Consider the following 17,657-nt stretch of genomic DNA (forward strand, 5'->3'; position numbering starts at 1 on the left):
ATAATCTGGAAGCAGAACGATTATACGACCCACCCACCATAATCTAAAGGATGATTTTGGATTTAAGAAATAATAAACATTATATTATGATTATTAATTTTTCAAGGAAAACAATAGTAAGTGAAATGGTCACTCATAATTTACCTAATTGCACCTTTGTTACGCCTCATCTTCAGCAAAAACATAAAATAAAATGAAATTTGTGGATGAGCCCAAATTACAAGTATTCTGTTCAATTCCCTAAAGATGCAGAGATCACCCTTTCGTCCTCATGGAATACAACATAAGGCAGTATTTGACCTGTTGCATCAATAAACTCCTTGTGTTTATCCCTTTTAACTCGTGGTCCCTTTCCCTCCTCCACCAATGCCTACTTCAGGTGCTATTAACTTGAAAGGAAAACAAATCAAAAGCCTGAGAATAAAAAAGTATACTGACAAGATATGAATAATGGATGTTTGTGAAGCACTCTGGAAACACGCATCATTAGTATTATTCCGACAGCCATCACTGAGGCACCTCGCCTTGCTCATCGGATGTGCCCTTGAGAAGCGGCGTGTAAAGTGAATCACGTTTTGAGTGTGCCACTCATTCCAGGGAACTCTCCAATGAGTCCTGTCATTATGCAAACAGTCACTTCCCAATTTATCTGTTTTGTAAATTTGCACTCCGGCATATTAGGCTTAAATCAATGTGAGCATTGCAGGATTACTACTAGGGCATTTTCCTTATCTAGATGGATGGAATATGTGTTTATTAAGCACCACCTATGTGCCAGGCACTGTGCTAAGTCCTTTACAAATATTATCTCATTTGATCCCATCTGATCCTATAAAAGTAAGATTGTCACCAGGAGGCTTTGGGCTAGGAGGTTTAAAGGGCAATCCGTAGCATGAAGCTTTTATGACATTTACCAGTGACAGTGCAAAGCTTCTCAGTGTCCCACAGTGGAGCAAATATAGAGAAAGATTTACTCTGTCTGATCACCAAGACACGGGGGGAAGAGGGGAAGTGGTTAAGAAAAGCAAGAAAGGTAGGAACAAAATAAGTCATCGCAAACTAGACCTATTTTCTTCCAATAATCTCCCAGGAAACAGCCTCTGCCTCGCTAGGATCTGATTACCCGTTGCAGGCCTCAGACCACAGCCATTATTGTTTTAACATTCCTACCTTCCTCTTTATCCCAGCGTGAACCAGGCTGTACGGGATGCCTGAGAACCTGACCTTGCTTGGGGATAAAGAGACAGTTTCACGCTAGACAATCTCAAAGGCAGAAGCGAAAAAACAGTGATTAGAACATAAAGCAGAGAGCCCTAGAGGGGTGATCATGTGTAATGATGTGCAGTGCTGCACGTGGCTAGCCCATGGAGCTCGAGATTCATTTCCATGTAATCCCCTCCTTTCCCAGCAAAGTCTTTGATTTGGTGTTTTTGTTTTCAATTTTGTAATTCACGTGATTAACACCTGACCTTCGTACAAAAGAACACTGAGAGTTATTTACACTGACATTTAGAAAATACTAAGAATAACGGACTAATAGAAACATCACGAAGGGAAACACCTTGATTATAACCGACTGAGCTAGTCTTCTCTTCTCATTCAGACTTTCTGTTCCTTGTCCCTAATAAGCTCCACTGGGAAGGGAAGTAAACTTCCTTCACAATGAGCTCTCCAGAGTGCTTGTTGTAATGGAATTTTGTTATAATGGATACCCTCCTAGAAATCCCTTTCTCAGTATGTAGGAACAGAAAAGGAAACTGATTCCCGGTAGTAGTAATTTTTGCAGCAGAAAAGCTGTGCTTCAAGCCGGCAACTGAACCCATTATTAGAAAGGAGGAATACAAACCATCTCCTCCTCTTTGCTATATATTTGCATTTTGGGGAATATCGTGTTGATTTGTTTTGGTCATCATCCAATTGATTGAAATCATGATAGATCCAGGCCCAATCTCTCCCCTTCTTGGGGAATCACTGTGATTATTTAATTCAATAGGAGGTATGTAGTGTTTCCAATAGACACTAATATGTCCCACAAATAGCTAGTCCAAAGAGTGGTGAGAAATATCAGCACAGTTCTCCCATTGGTTCTGACTCAAAAGCGGAGAATCTTTTTCCATTTTTGTTCTCTCCAAAGCCCAGACCACTCAGCCAAATGTGGTCACTGCCCAGGAATCAGCATAAATGAAAATCTTATCTGCCCTGTACCTCAGGTCTCTCCTGCATTTTAGCTATGTGGCTTGAAGCTCTGCCTATGGGTAGGATTGCTAGGACCTTCATTTTCGAGGGTATCTCCAGTTACCGGATTAATGGCCACCAACGTTCAACCACACATGCCTCTCTCATCAGTGAACCAGGAAAATAACCTTCCTTATTGGAATGTCCAAGTCCTTACTGGCCCGATGGGCTAGCAGGAGAAGCAAAGCTCTGGGACTAGGGGCTTTTAATCTTCCTAGTCCTCTGGACAATTGAATTCAGAAGATGGCTTCCTTGCCTCTTTTAACAGAAACCATCTGAGCCTACATAAAATATATGTTGTTTCAATCATGGGGACCTTGAGGTGATCACAACTTCCTTTTCTTAGTTTCTTCATCTGGAAAATCAGGTCGTTACCCTGCCTACCTCACAGGATTACTCAAAGGATGAAAACAGATAAGACAGCACTTAAATCTTTTTTAAATTTCTGTAACTATAAGAATTTATGAGAAGAAAAATCACCTTTTGAGCTCAAACATTTCTTAAAGAAATTTTTTTGAAGCTTTGAAGTGAAAAAAGGAATTTATGATTGGTGATATATTTTTTGAAAAAAAAGGTACAAATTTTAAATATTCATAGGAGCTATTTAAAAATCAGTCTGTTAGTAATGGCTAATGGCCTTCAAAAGCATAGTACTCAATTTTCAAATCAGTCTTCTTTCCTCCCCCCTTGCCTACTCTCAGTGTACATTTGGAAATTATTTACGTTTTGTTTCCTATCTTCAGGGCATAACCTAAGATTATATTTCCCTTGTTCACAAGCATCTCTTCCTCTGAGTGCACAAAAGAATGGACATTCTGTTTGCACAAGGCCTTGGAACAAGCCTCTTATTCTTCCACTCCAAAGACTCTGGTTAGTATGCTTTCAGGGCCATCTGGCTATTCTGGGTTTTCTCAGCACATTTGAAATAGTGTGGTCCAAGAACCTACTGGGCCAGTGACCAGTTTCAAGATCTACTATTTATTTCTTTTTGTCCAAAAATAATTAATTTCCAAACCCAAAGTAAACTTTAAAAAAATTATGAGCATGGATATGCTTACTGGACATATGTGTGTATATGTGTGTGTGTGTGTATGCAGGTATATACATACGCACAGAGATTCAACGCCTCTATGATCTTTACCTTATTTTATACTTTCTTGCTTGTCCAAATTATTTTGTACTTGCCATAGGATCTCAGATCCAGAGATGAGAGTGACCTCAGAAGCCATGTGATGCAGCCCCCCAATTTTGCAGATCAGGAAAGTGTGACTCTGGGATGCTGAGTGCCGTATTCAAGGTCACTCAGATAGCAAGTATGAAAGAGAGAATTTGAACCCATGTCCTCACAAATCCAGAGCTGGTGCTCATTCCAGTGTGCCACGCCCTCTCTTCCTATGGTATCAGCATAGTCCTGAGCATAGAGTACATGCTTAATAAAACACACTCAATGACATGCTTGTTGACTTGAGCCAAGCCTTAGGTAGTTCTGCTCAGTGCAAGTATCTTAAAATAAGTCAGTCAATAAACATTTATTAAGCTCCTACTATGCGCCAGGAATTATGCTAAGTACTTGAGGATACAAAGAAAGGCAAAGGCAGTATCTGATCTTAAGGATCTCACAATTTAATGGAGGAGAGAAGGTGTGAACAATTATGTACAATTGTATACAAACAAGATACGGATATATGTGACAAATAATTTGGAAAGACTTCTTGTAGAAAGTAAGATTTTAGGTGGGAATTTAGGCAGGGAGAGAAGTCAGGAGGCAAAGATGAGCAAAAGAGTGAGCATTCTAGGCATGGGGAGAGCCAGAGAAAAGGCCTGGGGCCTAGAGATGGAATGTTCTGTCCAGCGAACATCGAAGAGCCTGGTGTCTCTGAATTGAAGAGTATGTTAGGGGGTAAGGAGTGGGGAGTATAGCGTAAGAAGGCTGGAAAGGTGGGAGGTTAGGTTATAAAGGTTTTTTAATGCAAAACAGAGGATTTTATATTTGATTGATAGGGAGCCACTAAAGTTTACTGAGTAGGGGAGGCACATGGGCCTATGCTTTTCAAGGAAAATCACTCTGGAGTCTAAGTGGAACATGGGCTGGAGTGGGGAGAGACTTGTGGCAGGCACTCCAACCATCAGGCTATTATAATAGTCCAGGCGGCACGAGGAGATGAGGGCGTGCTCTAGGGTGGTATCAGAGGAGAGAAGAGGGTGTATTTGAGAGACGTAGCAGAGGTCAGATCACCATACTTCACTGCCCACGTCTCTAAAATAGGAATAAAATGTTGTGTTCATTTATATCTCATTAGCATTGCTTGTTGAATATGGTAGATGCTTAATAAATGTTTATTAAATAAATGAATGAATCTTTAACATTTGGACCTTAGTTCCATTAGCGAATAGTGGTAGGGCACAAGAGTGGGCCCAGGAACAAGTGGTGACTAGGCCGACATGTTAGAATGGTTCAGTTTGCAGTGTCTAAGGTCATGCTGTAAAAATGTCTCCAATTGTCCGTGTCCTTTGTGCAGGCCTATTAATACGTTCTGCTCCTTTTTGTTAACATTAGACTTAAATTTTCTTCTTTTTAACTTCCACTAGACCCAAGCAGAACATGTCTAATAAACACTTGAAAATAACTATTATCACCTCTTGCCCTTACACGCACACACACTCACACACATACACACACACACACGCACGCACACGCACACATGCACATGCGCACACACATACACACGCGCACGCGCACGCACACGCACACACACACCAGTCCTTTCTTGTATGACTTAAATGGCCCCTGTTTCTTCAACTACTCTTCAAGTGGCATAATCCCAAGGCCCTTCACTAACATGGTCAACCTCCTCTGGACATTCTCCACCTTATTAATGGCCCTCCCGAAATGCATTGACCAGGATGGAACACAAGGTGGTCCGTCCGAAGCATGGCATAGCAGGACCATCACCTGCCTCATCCTGGACCCTATGGTTTTGTTAATGCATACTGAAATTGCCGTAGCTTTTAAATTTGAATTATTATTATGAGATTGTTGATTTGTATTGAGTTTGCAGTTCACTGTCCCTCCCACTCGGTCCTTAAAAAACAAACAAACAGAAAATAACAACTGCTGTTGGTTCCTGCCTTCTCCAATTTTGTGTTTTTGGAACTGGGTTACGTTTTTAAAAAAATTTAATCTAAGGGTAATCATTCCTAGTGGAATAACATCTGGTTTTAGAGAAAGGAAGATTAAGTTCAAGTCCTGTCTCTGACAGAAGGTCCCAGTACCTGTGGGACAATGGGCAAGACACTTAAACTTTTAGTGCCCTAGGTCAAGCTCCAAGACTAGAAGTTATAAGCATGGTGTCGATTGGTATTGGTGGAAGGAAGGAGTTTCCTATACTGATGAAATCATAGCACTGGATTAAAAAAAAGGGGTGGGGGTGAGCAAGACACTGTGCTGGGGGATACTGTGCTGAAAAACTGTTCTTGTTCTCAAAGAACTTACATTTCTTGGGAGGATACAATATGAAAGTAGGTAAGAATGGTATAGCAAATTGAGGAGGAAGAGAACCCTAGCTGGGAGGATCAGGAAAGGCTTCCTTTTGGAGGTGACATAGAAGCTGAGTCTGGAAGAAGTCACAGGTTCTGAGGCAAAGACAAGATAGGAGGTGATTACAATCGTGTGAGAGAACGTATACAAAGATGTGGAAGTGGGAGATGAATTACTGAGAAAGGAAAAAGTAAATAGGCCATTTTGGCTGAAACATAAAGCATGTGGAGGGAGATAATTTTAAATAAGCCTAGAAAGGAAAGCTGGTACCAAAATAAGAAGGGTCTTGAATGTACTTTAATGGTCAGATTTGTGGTTTAAGAAAATTAGTTTTGTGGGACTGTAGAGGATTGAATGTAGAGATGAAAATATGGACAAGTTAAAACTCATAAAATCATGTACTGGGGGTTGCAATCTGTACGGGTGCAGGGAATACACATATTAAAGTAGTTCCGTGGTTAATTTGTTTTATTAATTAATTAATTTGTTTTTAGTTTTAGTTTACAACATTCAGTTCCTCAAGTTTTTGAGTTTCAAATTTTCTCCCCCTCCTCCTACCCCCTCTCCACCCAAGATGACATAAATCCAATATAGGTTCTACATACACCTTCACACTAAACATATTTTCACAGTAGTCAAATTGTAAAGAAGAACTATAACCAATGGAATGAACCACATGAAAGAAGAAACAAAACAGAAACAAAAACAAACAAAAAAAAGAGAGCAAATAGTCTGCTTCAATCTGCATTCAGGCTCCGTAATTCTTTGTCTGGATGTGAACCACTTTTTCCATCATGAGTCTTTTGGAGTGTCTTAGAATCTTACATTGCTGAGAAGAGCCAAGTCTATCAAAGTCAGTCATCACAGAAGCAACGTGTCTGTGGTTGTATACAATGTTCTCTTGGTTCTGCTCCCTTCACTCAGCATCAGATCATATAAGTCTTTCCAGGTTATTCTGAAGTCTGTCTGCTCCTCATTTCTTATAGCACAATAGTATTCCATTACATTCATATGTTTAGCCATTCCCCAATTGATGGGCATCCCCTTGATTTGCAATTCTTTGCTGCCACAAAAAGAGCTGCTATTTTTGAACATACAGGTCCTTTTCCCACTTGTGTGATCTCTTTGGGATGCAGCCCCAAAAGTGGTGTTTCTGGGCCAGTGGTTAATTTTTTTAAAAATTAAGTTGACAAGTTTTCATTTCTTTAGTTTGATTCAAGTATCCAATAACTGTTCCACTTAAAGAGATGAAAAATCAAAGTCCTTGCGTGAGCACCCTATGTGGCTACATCTAAGGAGGTAAAGGATCTTGCTGAAGGTCTCACAGAAAGTAAGCGGCAGAGCTGGTATTTGAACAGTTTTCCTCTGATTCCAAATCCTACACGCTTTCCATGATATGACAGTGTCTTCCTTTTAACTTGTCGATGTTTTCAGGTCCTGATTGTGTCTTCCTCTGTGCTTGCTATCGCTCTTGGCTTCGTGTCATGTATAAATCTGGTGAGCATACCATTCACAGCTTTATCTAAGCTGCTGATACGTACATCCAGCGACAATGTTAAAGAAATAGGAGAAGGTCCTCTATGGGGTACGGAGAGGTGAAAATCTCAGAAGAAAAAGGAATGGCTGGGTTATGATTGGCACTTCTTCAGGACACACTCACACTGAGGAGATCACATATCCACTGAAGGATGCATGGCCTTGTTATTGTTTAAGTTGCCATTTCTTGGCAAAGATACTGGAGTGGTTTGCATTTCTTTCTCCAGATCATTTTACAGATAAGAAACTGAGGCAAATAGGGTTAAATGACTTGGCCAGGGTCACACAATTAACAAGTGTCTGAGGCCAGATTTGAACTCAGGAAGATGTCTTCCTGCCTCTAGGGCCAGCACTCTATCCACCTAGCTGCCCCGTACGTAGGCCTTACCAAAAGGTTAGTAAACAGATGATGGACTGTTCTGGTAACAATAACTCATGAAATCATATATTGGGGGTTGCATGCAGGGGTGGAGGGAATACTCATTATTTCAGTCAGAGAACTTTAGAGAGATTAAAATAAGGCACATAGATCCATTCAGTTTTAGTAATAATTCCTAAGATTGTAAAACCAGTGTTGCCTTTGCCTAATTCCATGACCTGAAGTGAAAGAAATTCTTATTTGAGTAGTTGGACTAAAAAGTGCAATACGACTTTTCTGGGTGGGTTTCCAAGTGACTGACCCTTTCTCCTAGCTTATCTCTACAACACCCCCAACCAGCTGAATCCAACCTGAGCAAGGTAACCCAGGAGTTACTCAGTTGTTGGGTGCTCCTCTGAAAGCAGTTATATCCCACAGACCAGAATTAGTGTGAACTTCCCACTTTTAACCCAGAGAGGGGAAGATTCTCAGATGGGACAGAATGCATGTGATATGACGGCAAAACTGACATTAACCAGACTGGTTTTGTTTGTTGGTTTGTTTTTGTCTGTTTATTAAAGAGGTTTTTCATTTGAGTGCCCATGAGTACATGTAGAACTCAAGAGGATGGGAATTTCCTCCCCTGATGGATCCCTAAGGGACTTCTGACTTTGGCTATTTAGATTTTATCAAAATGTTAAAACCAAAGCTCACTGACTTATAAGTGATAGCTGGAGCTTATGCCAAGAAAGCCCAGCACTCAGTACCAACTCTGCTCATATCCTTTACAGGAATATTATAGTTGACTTTCTAACAATTATATTTCTGCCCTCACCTGTATACCAGAGAAGTTGCAAAGGGAAGTTAGTTTGTAAGGGAACTTTGTCAGTTTGTATTCCCTTTTTCTTTTTCCCTTCTAGACCCTGACCGCACCTGCCCCATTTGCAGATGAAACCAGCTGCCAGTGCCAAGCCCCCCATGAAAAATTGACCATTGCTCAGGCCCGCTTGGGAACACCAGGTGAGGCCACACTTCATCTTATTCACAGAATGTTGGCTGCCTTGAAAGACACCAGTGACAAACAAATGAAAACAGGATAATTTCATTATCTGAATCACACCCTTAGGATTTATAGATGATGCTTCAGGGCCAGAGTGCAAAAGAATAACAATGATAAGGGTACGCAGGACGAATTCTCGATAATCAGCATGTAATGTGTAGAATAAAGGGCCAGTTTTAACAATATGTCTTAAAGGTGAGCAAATTTGGGCCCTGCTAAACAGATGCAGCCCTCTAACAAACAAATACATTCATTCATTCATTCATTCGCCACAGTGATCTGCTAAATAAATACATTCATTCATTCATCACAGTGCTAGGCACTGAGGATTTTTTAGATGAAATGTGACATTAGCCCTTCCCTCTAAGACTATACAATGGAGAGATGAGGTGCTCTCCACACAGTGTGCTAAGAAGAACTCTAGATTTGGGAGCATTCAAATCCCCTTTCTGCTATCGCCTGTATGATTTTGGACAAACCGCTTAATTTCTCAGTTTCCTCATGTATAAAATTGGCCATTCCTGGCTCCTAAATCTATGATTCTAAAATCGAATAAGTGAACAGTAATGAAACGAGCTAAAATAAAAAACAGTTAAGTAACAATCAAACAGTTGATTGATCGCCCAAAGGAATGATACAAGCAGTAAGTCCTAGGGAAGTTTAGAGAATAGAGAGGTCAGCGCGGCCTTGGGGTGGTTAGGGAGTGTGGGACGTAAATTGACCTTTGGAGGACCAGTATGATGTGGACAGACAGAGAGAAGAGGGAAGGGCATTTCAGATGATGGGAACAGCATCAGGAAACTGGGCCAGAAGTAAGAATGAATGTGGCATGTGGCACGTACAAGAAGGAAGCCAGCCTGGCTAAAGCTCAGTTCTGGTGATTTGAGAAGTTGCCCTGGTTGGATGGCAATGGGAGAGAAGTTTGGACAGCCAGTGGTTTTGAAACTTCGTTCACCCATGGTTAGCTTTAGTGGACAAAGGATGACGTATATCAACCATTCCCACAAGATACTGCAAACGAACAAACAAAAACCCTTCACTGTAATTCATGGGATGAATGATATTTAATTAAACACCAACGAGGCAATATCTGATTTTTATGAAAGAGTTTAAGTAAATTATCAGAAATGTCAGAAAAACAGATTTAGACTATAGCACCAAAAAAAAAAAAATCCAACCCCCAAACCAACCCTCCTTCTGTGAAAAAAAATGCTTACAGTCTGATTCGAACCAAAGGGATTAGACTACAATTAAGTTTTAGAGGTTTTAGCAGGTATGCTGCTTTTATTTTGGGGAAGAAACAAGGATGAAAAGATGAACAACTCCCATATTACCAACACTGAGTTGGGAAGGGATTCTAGAGCTCAGCTGATTCCCATTTCTACAAAGTCTGTGGGAGTATAGAACCCAAGATTAGCTGAATCTCACTCAATTAAAAAAAATTACTTTCCTTAAGAAGGTGGAGAGGGTATATATATATATATATATATATATATATATATATATATATATATATAATTTAATGAAATATATCACACATAGACTTTCAAAGAAACTTGCAACTCAACTTGAATATATGATTCTATTTTTTTAATGTCTATAAATAAAGAATTGTAAATCTTAGCAATAACCCTAAATATGTAGCAGATGCACAAAAGGTGCAATCTACCTACAAAAAGATGTTACCAAGTTACAGATCGATACCTCTTCTATGGCTCCATTATCTTGATACATTGATATAAAGTCTTCAGAACCACTAACTCCAAACCAAGTGGGAGAAGAAAGAGAATGTATAAGTAACTACAACCTCTCAACTCTCCTGGAGGAGGGCTTTGATCTTGGCATATAGTCAGGGGGATAAACGGAAGAACTTCATCCAGAGGCTCCATGAGAGAAGAGAGAGGAAAAGAAACAATATTAGAATGAAAATCCTGTTTGTGGTGCCTTTACCTTCTCTCCTCTGCTTCTGATCTGGAGAGATTATGCATCCTTTTAACAGGCTTTGAATATTGTACAATGATCCCTGGATGGGGGGTTGGGATCCTTCATGGTGAGTCTAAGGGCCAGAGGCATAAACTGTGTGGGCTTTAGACAAGGACAGAATAGAGAGCTGGGGGAAATTGAAAAAGAACTAAGCAGGAAGCTGTATGCCAGATCAGAGGAACTAACTCAGAGAAGTTCTGCAGGCAGAATTCTGGATATATCAGGTTGGGATTCGGATGGAATATGAGGAGAGCAGGTTTGATCTAAAACCAAAGCACTGGTTTCTAGATTGTCTAGATGGAAAAGATAGTGCTTTCTTAGAACTCTAATGTACCTGAGGGAAAGTAAGGCCTGGCCTTGGACTTCAGGGTGGAAATAGGGTCACCTAGCAGGAAAGGAACCTCCAGACTCTATTAGGGTTAGAGCCAAAGCTCTCAACATAAATAGATCGATGCTTTGAACAGGTTGCAAGTAATGGAATCTCATAAGACTATATGCCTTTGGCTCATTTAAGCTACTCATCTTTCATACTTTAAGACTCCCTCCCTTGGAAGCAAAATAGGTATATGCCATAAATGCTGGTTTATGTACTATACTTTGGTGTGTGTCTTATGATGGTGATTCTGACCTCACAGAGAAGTGAGGAAAGAGGGGTCTTCCAAGTGAGGAAGGAAAAAACATGAATCTCAAGAGAAAGACACTCCTTTTACCTCGGGTGGCAGCACTAGAAAGAGAAATGACAACCAGGATCAAATGAGATAATATTTAAGTGCCTGGCACAGAGTAGACTATTAATAAATGATTGTTTCCTTCCTTCCCTTCCTCCTTCCCTTCCTTCCCTCCCTCCCTCTCTCCTTCCCTCCCTTCCTCCCTCTCTCCCTCCCTCCCTTCCTCCCTTCCTTCTGTCCCTCCTTCTTTCCTCCCTCCCTCCCTGCCTTCCTTCCTTCCTTCCTTCTTTTCTCCCTCCCTCCCTGCCTTCCTTCCTTCCTTCCTTCCTTCTGTCCCTCCTCCCTCCCTCCTTGCCTCCCTCCCTCCCTTCCTCCCTCCTTGCCTCCCTCCCTCCCTTCCTTCTGTCCTTCCTTCCTTCATCCCTTTCTCCCTCCCTTCCTTCCTTCCTTTTCTCCCTCCCTCCCTGCCTTCTTTCCTTCTTTCCTTCCTTCCTTCCTTCCTTCCTTCCTTCCTTCCTTCCTTCCTTCTTTTCTCCCTCCCTCCCTCCCTGCCTTCCTTCCTTCCTTCTTTTCTCCCTTCCTCTCTCCCTCCCTTCCTTCCTTCCTTCTTTCCTTCCTTCCTTTCTTCCTTCTTTTCTCCCTCCCTCCCTTCCTGCCTTCCTTCCTTCCTTCCTTCCTTCTTTCTTTTCTCCCTCCCTCCCTCCCTGCCTTCCTCCCTCACTTCCTCCCTTCCTTCTGTCCTTCCTTCCTTCATCCCTTTCTCCCTCCCTCCCTCCCTCCCTTCCTTCCTTCCTTCTTTCTTTTCTCCCTCCCTCCCTCCCTGCCTTCCTCCCTCACTTCCTCCCTTCCTTCTGTCCTTCCTTCCTTCATCCCTTTCTCCCTCCCTCCCTCCCTTCCTTCCTTCCTTCCTTCCTTCCTTCCTTCCTTCCTTCTTTTCTCCCTCCCCTCCCTCCCTCCCTTCCTTCCTTCCCTCCTTCCTTCCTCCCTCCCTCCCTCCTGCCTTTCTCCCTCGCTTCTTGAGTTCAAATCTGGCCTCAGACATTTATTAGGTACGTGACCCTGGGCAAGTCATAGCCTCTGTTTGCCTCAGTTTCCTCATATATAAAATGGGCATAGTAACAGCCCCTCCCTCCCAGGGTTGTTGGGAGGATAAGAGGAGATAACATTTCTAAAGCATTCTGGTAACCTTACTGTGCTGTATAAGTGATAGCTATTATCATCATCATTATTACTAGACATACACCCCCAAAGAGACCAAAGGAAGAAGGACGGGGCCCCTATGTGCAAAAATATTATAGCAGCACTTTTTGTTATGACAAAGAATCAGTTAATCAACAGGTATTTATTAAGTACCTGCTGTATACCAAGCTGCTACCATGCGCTGTTGTAGGTGTTGGGGATACAAGGACAAAGAATGAGATGATTTCTACTCTCATTGAGCTTATGTTGCAGTGGGGAAGACACCACATACAGCAAAAATAAGATGTAAATAAGTACACATTCAGGCAAAGTAGTTAAATACGTGATAAAGGCTCACTTGGCGTGATTTGTACGGACAACGCTAGACTGGGTCTGACCACACCTGACAAGAGGGTATCTTGCTTCCCCGGTTCTAGCTTACTGCAAGTAGGGGTTACTGGGCCTACCTAAGCCACAAACCCAGACTGAAACAAGAACCTATGAATAGAACCCTCTCCCCAAACTGTAAAATGATGGTAACTCAAGGCAGATTCTGTGGTTGCTACTGTCCAATGCCTCCTGTCTCTGCCCATCTGTCCCTTGAATTCATTCCACCAGTGTATACCAAGTGCTCTTTCATACACAATAATGGCCAAGTTTGGTTCCACCAAACCACTCCTGTGCCCCTAGTGTTCCTATTTCCCAGCATCTCTAAATAGCGCAATAGAAATTATGCTTTCAATTAATTTCTGCTCCCCTCAGCAGTTCTACACAGAAGCAAAATGGGTCCAGGGGAGTATGTTGTGCACATAAGCCCTTCCTGGGCTCACTTTCATCTCCAGTTCCTCAAGCATCCCATTGTCCCTGAAATGCTGACAGACCTGGAGTCCGATGATCTGGTTTCAAGTCCTAGTTCTAACACTAGCTTTATGACTCTGGGTAACTTACTTAACCTGTTTGAGGCTCCGTTTACTCATCGCAAAATGAGGATAACAATACCTGTACTACCTACCTCAGAGGATTGTTGTAAAATAGATACGTGGAACAGTGTCTAGAGAGACGGACTTGGAATTAGGAAGGCCAGAGTTCAAATCCTGGCTTATACTCATAATATATACTCTCACTAGCTGTGAGATCCTGAATAAGCCTCTCACTTTTCTAAACCTTCATCTGTAAAATGCTTATTGTAATAATAGCACCTACCTCACAAGGTTGTTCTGAGGATCAAACTAAATGATGTACGTATAGCACTACATATATGGAGATAGCTATGTCTATATGGAGCATTAAATATACATCATCTAATTTTATATCTATCAATATATACATATATGGTGAGATATACACACATACATAATTCTTACCTTCAGTGGGGGAGGGGAGGAGGGAGAGAGAGAATTCACAACTGAAAATAAAATAAAATTGATTTTTAAAAAAGATAATATATGAAGTACTTTATAAACTTTCAAATGCTATATAAATGCAGCTACTACCAATAAAGTACAATTAGAAAGTGTCACATAACTGTAAGTACTATTGCTAATGTACATTGTATAACCAGCCCCATTTTTTTCATTACATTTGTTAATTAGCCTTGGATCATAAAATTCAGAATTAAGAGCTTCTTGTGTGACATGTGAGGAAACTAAGGTCCAGTGCATATTAATATCAGTATTTAGGAAAGCTGGGATTCAAATAAAGGTCCTATGATTCTGAATTCCCACAGCCTCCACCCTTTTCAAGCTCTCACCTCTCATCTAGAAGGCAATAGCCTCCCAATTGGGCTCCCCGCTTCACCTCTTTCCCCAGTGCGATCCATCCTTCATTCAGCTACGAAAATCATTTTCTTAAAAGGTAGTTCTGACCAAGTCACTCCCCACTCCCAAAGTTTCAATGGCTTCCTATCACATCTGGAATCAAATATAAAGTCCTTTGTCATTTAAAGCTCTTCATAATCTGGCCACTTCCTACCTTGCTCATCTTCTTACATTCTGCCCCACTCCATACATTCGACAATCCAGCCGTCATACTCTACTCGCTTTTTTTCTCATAGGGCACTCCAGTTCCCGTTTCCATGATTCTGCAATATGCTTTCCCCATGCCTAGGATGCTGCCCTGTCCCATATGCAACGCTTGGAATTCTTGACTTCCTTTAAGACTCAGTTCAAGTGCTACCTTTTACAGGAGGTCTTTCCTGGTCGCTCCCCCTTCCCCAGGAGCCTTTCCCTCTAAGGTTAGCCTCCATCTCTTCTTTGTGTTTTGAATATATACATGCATACATACATACATATAGTCTTTCATATTTGAATATAAGCTCTTTGAAGACAGAAAATGTTTTTGCTTTTTTTTTTAATGTATTAACAGCACTTAGCGTAGTGCCTGGTGCATAGCAAGACTTAATAAATGCTTATTGACTAACTGATTTTTTAAATTGATGTTGTAGTGTTTATAATGGGCTCAAGGCCTAGTCTTTAGTATATGAATGATCCAAAACTTGCAGGGCTTGATAGCTGTTGTCTATGTATGGTATGGTATGGTATGGTATGGTATGGTAAGATATGGTATGGTACCAGATGTGCTGGTGAAGTGCTTGGATGACCCCAGTCTTCCTCACTCTTCAAACTGAGAACCTGCTTTAGAAGTAAGAGGCAGTCATTGTCTGAGCAAGACACAGAACATACAAATAAAATATGGATTTGATAAATTTTGCTAATAAATAAACTCAGATACACTAAGGATTTTTTTTTTCATTGCCAAGGGTATAATCTAGCAGTTTGTTTCTAAAAATGTTTAATGATACACTAAAAAAAAAAAATTGAGCATCACGTCTATCCCACTCCCATGTTCTCCACTCATCTATATGCCTCAGATGTCTCGAATTCCTCTATCAACAGTTATTTCCACCAAGGTCCTATCTACCTTCCTCCTAACCCAGAAAGATTGAATATAATTGAAAAATGGACCAGTAGATGTGAAACTTTTTAGAAATGTTTCTATCATATCAATTGTTTGTCAGTAAATATAGCAAAATCCATACATACTCAATGAAAAAAAAAGCCATTGAGGAAAACAAGACACAAAATTAGCTTTCAGATGGGTTTGGTCATTTTCAGGAGTTGGATTAGAAATAACACTAAAAATCCTCCTAGGTAAATCCCACAAAAGGGGGCCTACACTTAGCATAGATTATAGGTGTAGCTCCTTATCAGCAAAGGGTCTCATTGGAAGTTCTAATGTTAAGCAGGGTGGGACTTTTTTTTTTTTAACTATTTTCTCTTTTAGAATGCTAAAGTAAGCAAGTGCCTTTGCTTGTCTTGTTAGGTGCTAAGCCCCAGGCCCACACCCCTTTGCTGATTAGATGTGAAGCCTTTGGGCCCTAAGAAGGGTATATAAACTCAGAGGTTAGGGTTTTTTGTTTGGGAGCTCTCATTCACTGGAAGAGGGTTGATCTGGAGACTCTGGGTAGCCACTGGAGCCCCCTGGCTTTGAAGAAAGCTCAGATGTTGGTGCTTCTCTTTTTGGTAACTATGTATGTGATGTTTTGATCAGACAAAGCCTGTCTGTTGATTTGTGTTATTTGATCTGTTGATATTTTGTGTTCGTAATTTCTATTTGTATTTGCTCTGAAGTTCAGGGTTCTGGCTTTTCCCCCTGAACTAAAACTGAGATTATTAACCCCTTAAAGTTGCTGTCCTTAGAAAAGCAGATCAAAGAACCTGTGCTGGCAGCCCTTGTTGCTGGTCTTGTTGGGTCTTACACCCACACAGCAGCTGTTAGCGACATTGTTGTTACAGAAGTATCATTTTCTTTGTATATGGAAGGAAGGCCTGAAGGATCATGAGACATTCATACTGGATGGAGAGGAGGAGTGTGTAGGGTGAATGTGCATCAATGGTGAGCCTATGTTGCTACCCTGAACTGAATATAATCATGAGCAGTAGGAACCTTGTCTGGCTTATCAGCCCACTTAATGAGTAAACTGCTTGCACAGACTTTGCTGGGTATACCTGTTTGCCGCTTTGTGAGATGATAAACTTCAGTTTATTCCCTCTTTACTCTATCTCACCTAACTTGATTCTGTCAGATGAACTCTTGTTGAAACTCTTGAGTGTTTCCTGCTCCTCTGGACCTTTTTTTATTAACATCTGTACTTTTCTAGAGGGTTTTGTTTCTAAATAAAGATAAGATGATTTTTGTTGCATTCTGGACAAATTTTTGCCACAAAGGTATGGACTACAGAAGGGAAGAAAAGTCAAAACTGACATAGACTTACCCATGAACCCATATTAGGCTCCCTCACTGCCTACCCAAAGGAGGGCCTTACAGGTACTGCCATGGCCTAAGAAGAATATTCTATTGTTACATACTGGCATTTAATTCATACCTGCAGAGTTCCCAATCTATACAAATTCTATGCAAATCTATACCAATACAATCATCATAGTACTATGGAGAATTAAAAAATAAGACAAAGTTCTCAACCTTGCATAGGTTAAAATCTAGTAGAGGGGACTTTTGGTCAAAATGGCAATGTAAAATGGAACAGAACAGCCAAATTCTCACATGCATACTACAGAAAAAGATAAGAGAGTTCCAGACTGAAGGGCGATTAAGAGACAGAGAAGCTATAACGGCGACCTTCATCCTGCCTAGAAAAGAGAAAGGTGATACCCCAAAACCTATGGGCACCAAGGAGGGGATGTCCAGACAGAGGAGGCCTGGTATGGCAGGCACAGCCCCGGGAGGCCTCCAAATTCTCATAGACTCAGAGGCCTCAGGGCAGTCAGGTAGGCCCAGGGCTCCAGCAGGGAGGCCCTACGTATCACCGGTCAGGATGGGAGAAGACAAAATGGGCAGTTCTCCTTTGGAGAAGGAAACAAACACCTGAATGCCCAAGGCCACTCAGTCTATGAAAGTCTGCAACCCCAGAAATGAACCAGCCCTGATAGCCTTGAAGAATTCAGTAAATGCTGATCCACAGGTGTACTTTCTTTGCTCTAAAATCTTCATCTCTAAAGTGTGAGAGTTGGGGGTGATCTGGTGTCCTGGGTTGGCCTTGACTCTGGCTAGTCCCCTGGAAGTTTAGGTTGGATACTAGAG

At 41.2% G+C, this 17,657-nt stretch overlaps 1 protein-coding gene across 1 annotated transcript in view; it reads left to right on the plus strand.

Moving 5' to 3' along the window:
- The window catches only part of PCYT1B (phosphate cytidylyltransferase 1, choline, beta), a 102,162-nt gene that overhangs the window by 25,158 nt on the left and 59,347 nt on the right, over nt 1-17,657 (plus strand). The window contains exon 2 of the mRNA XM_036742731.1: nt 8,588-8,687. Within this exon, the coding sequence (XP_036598626.1) occupies nt 8,588-8,687 (100 nt within the window). The remainder of the gene's footprint in view (nt 1-8,587; nt 8,688-17,657) is intronic.

The sequence above is a fragment of the Trichosurus vulpecula genome, chromosome 2, assembly GCF_011100635.1.
Source record: "Trichosurus vulpecula isolate mTriVul1 chromosome 2, mTriVul1.pri, whole genome shotgun sequence".
Classification (NCBI taxonomy): Eukaryota; Metazoa; Chordata; class Mammalia; order Diprotodontia; family Phalangeridae; genus Trichosurus; species Trichosurus vulpecula.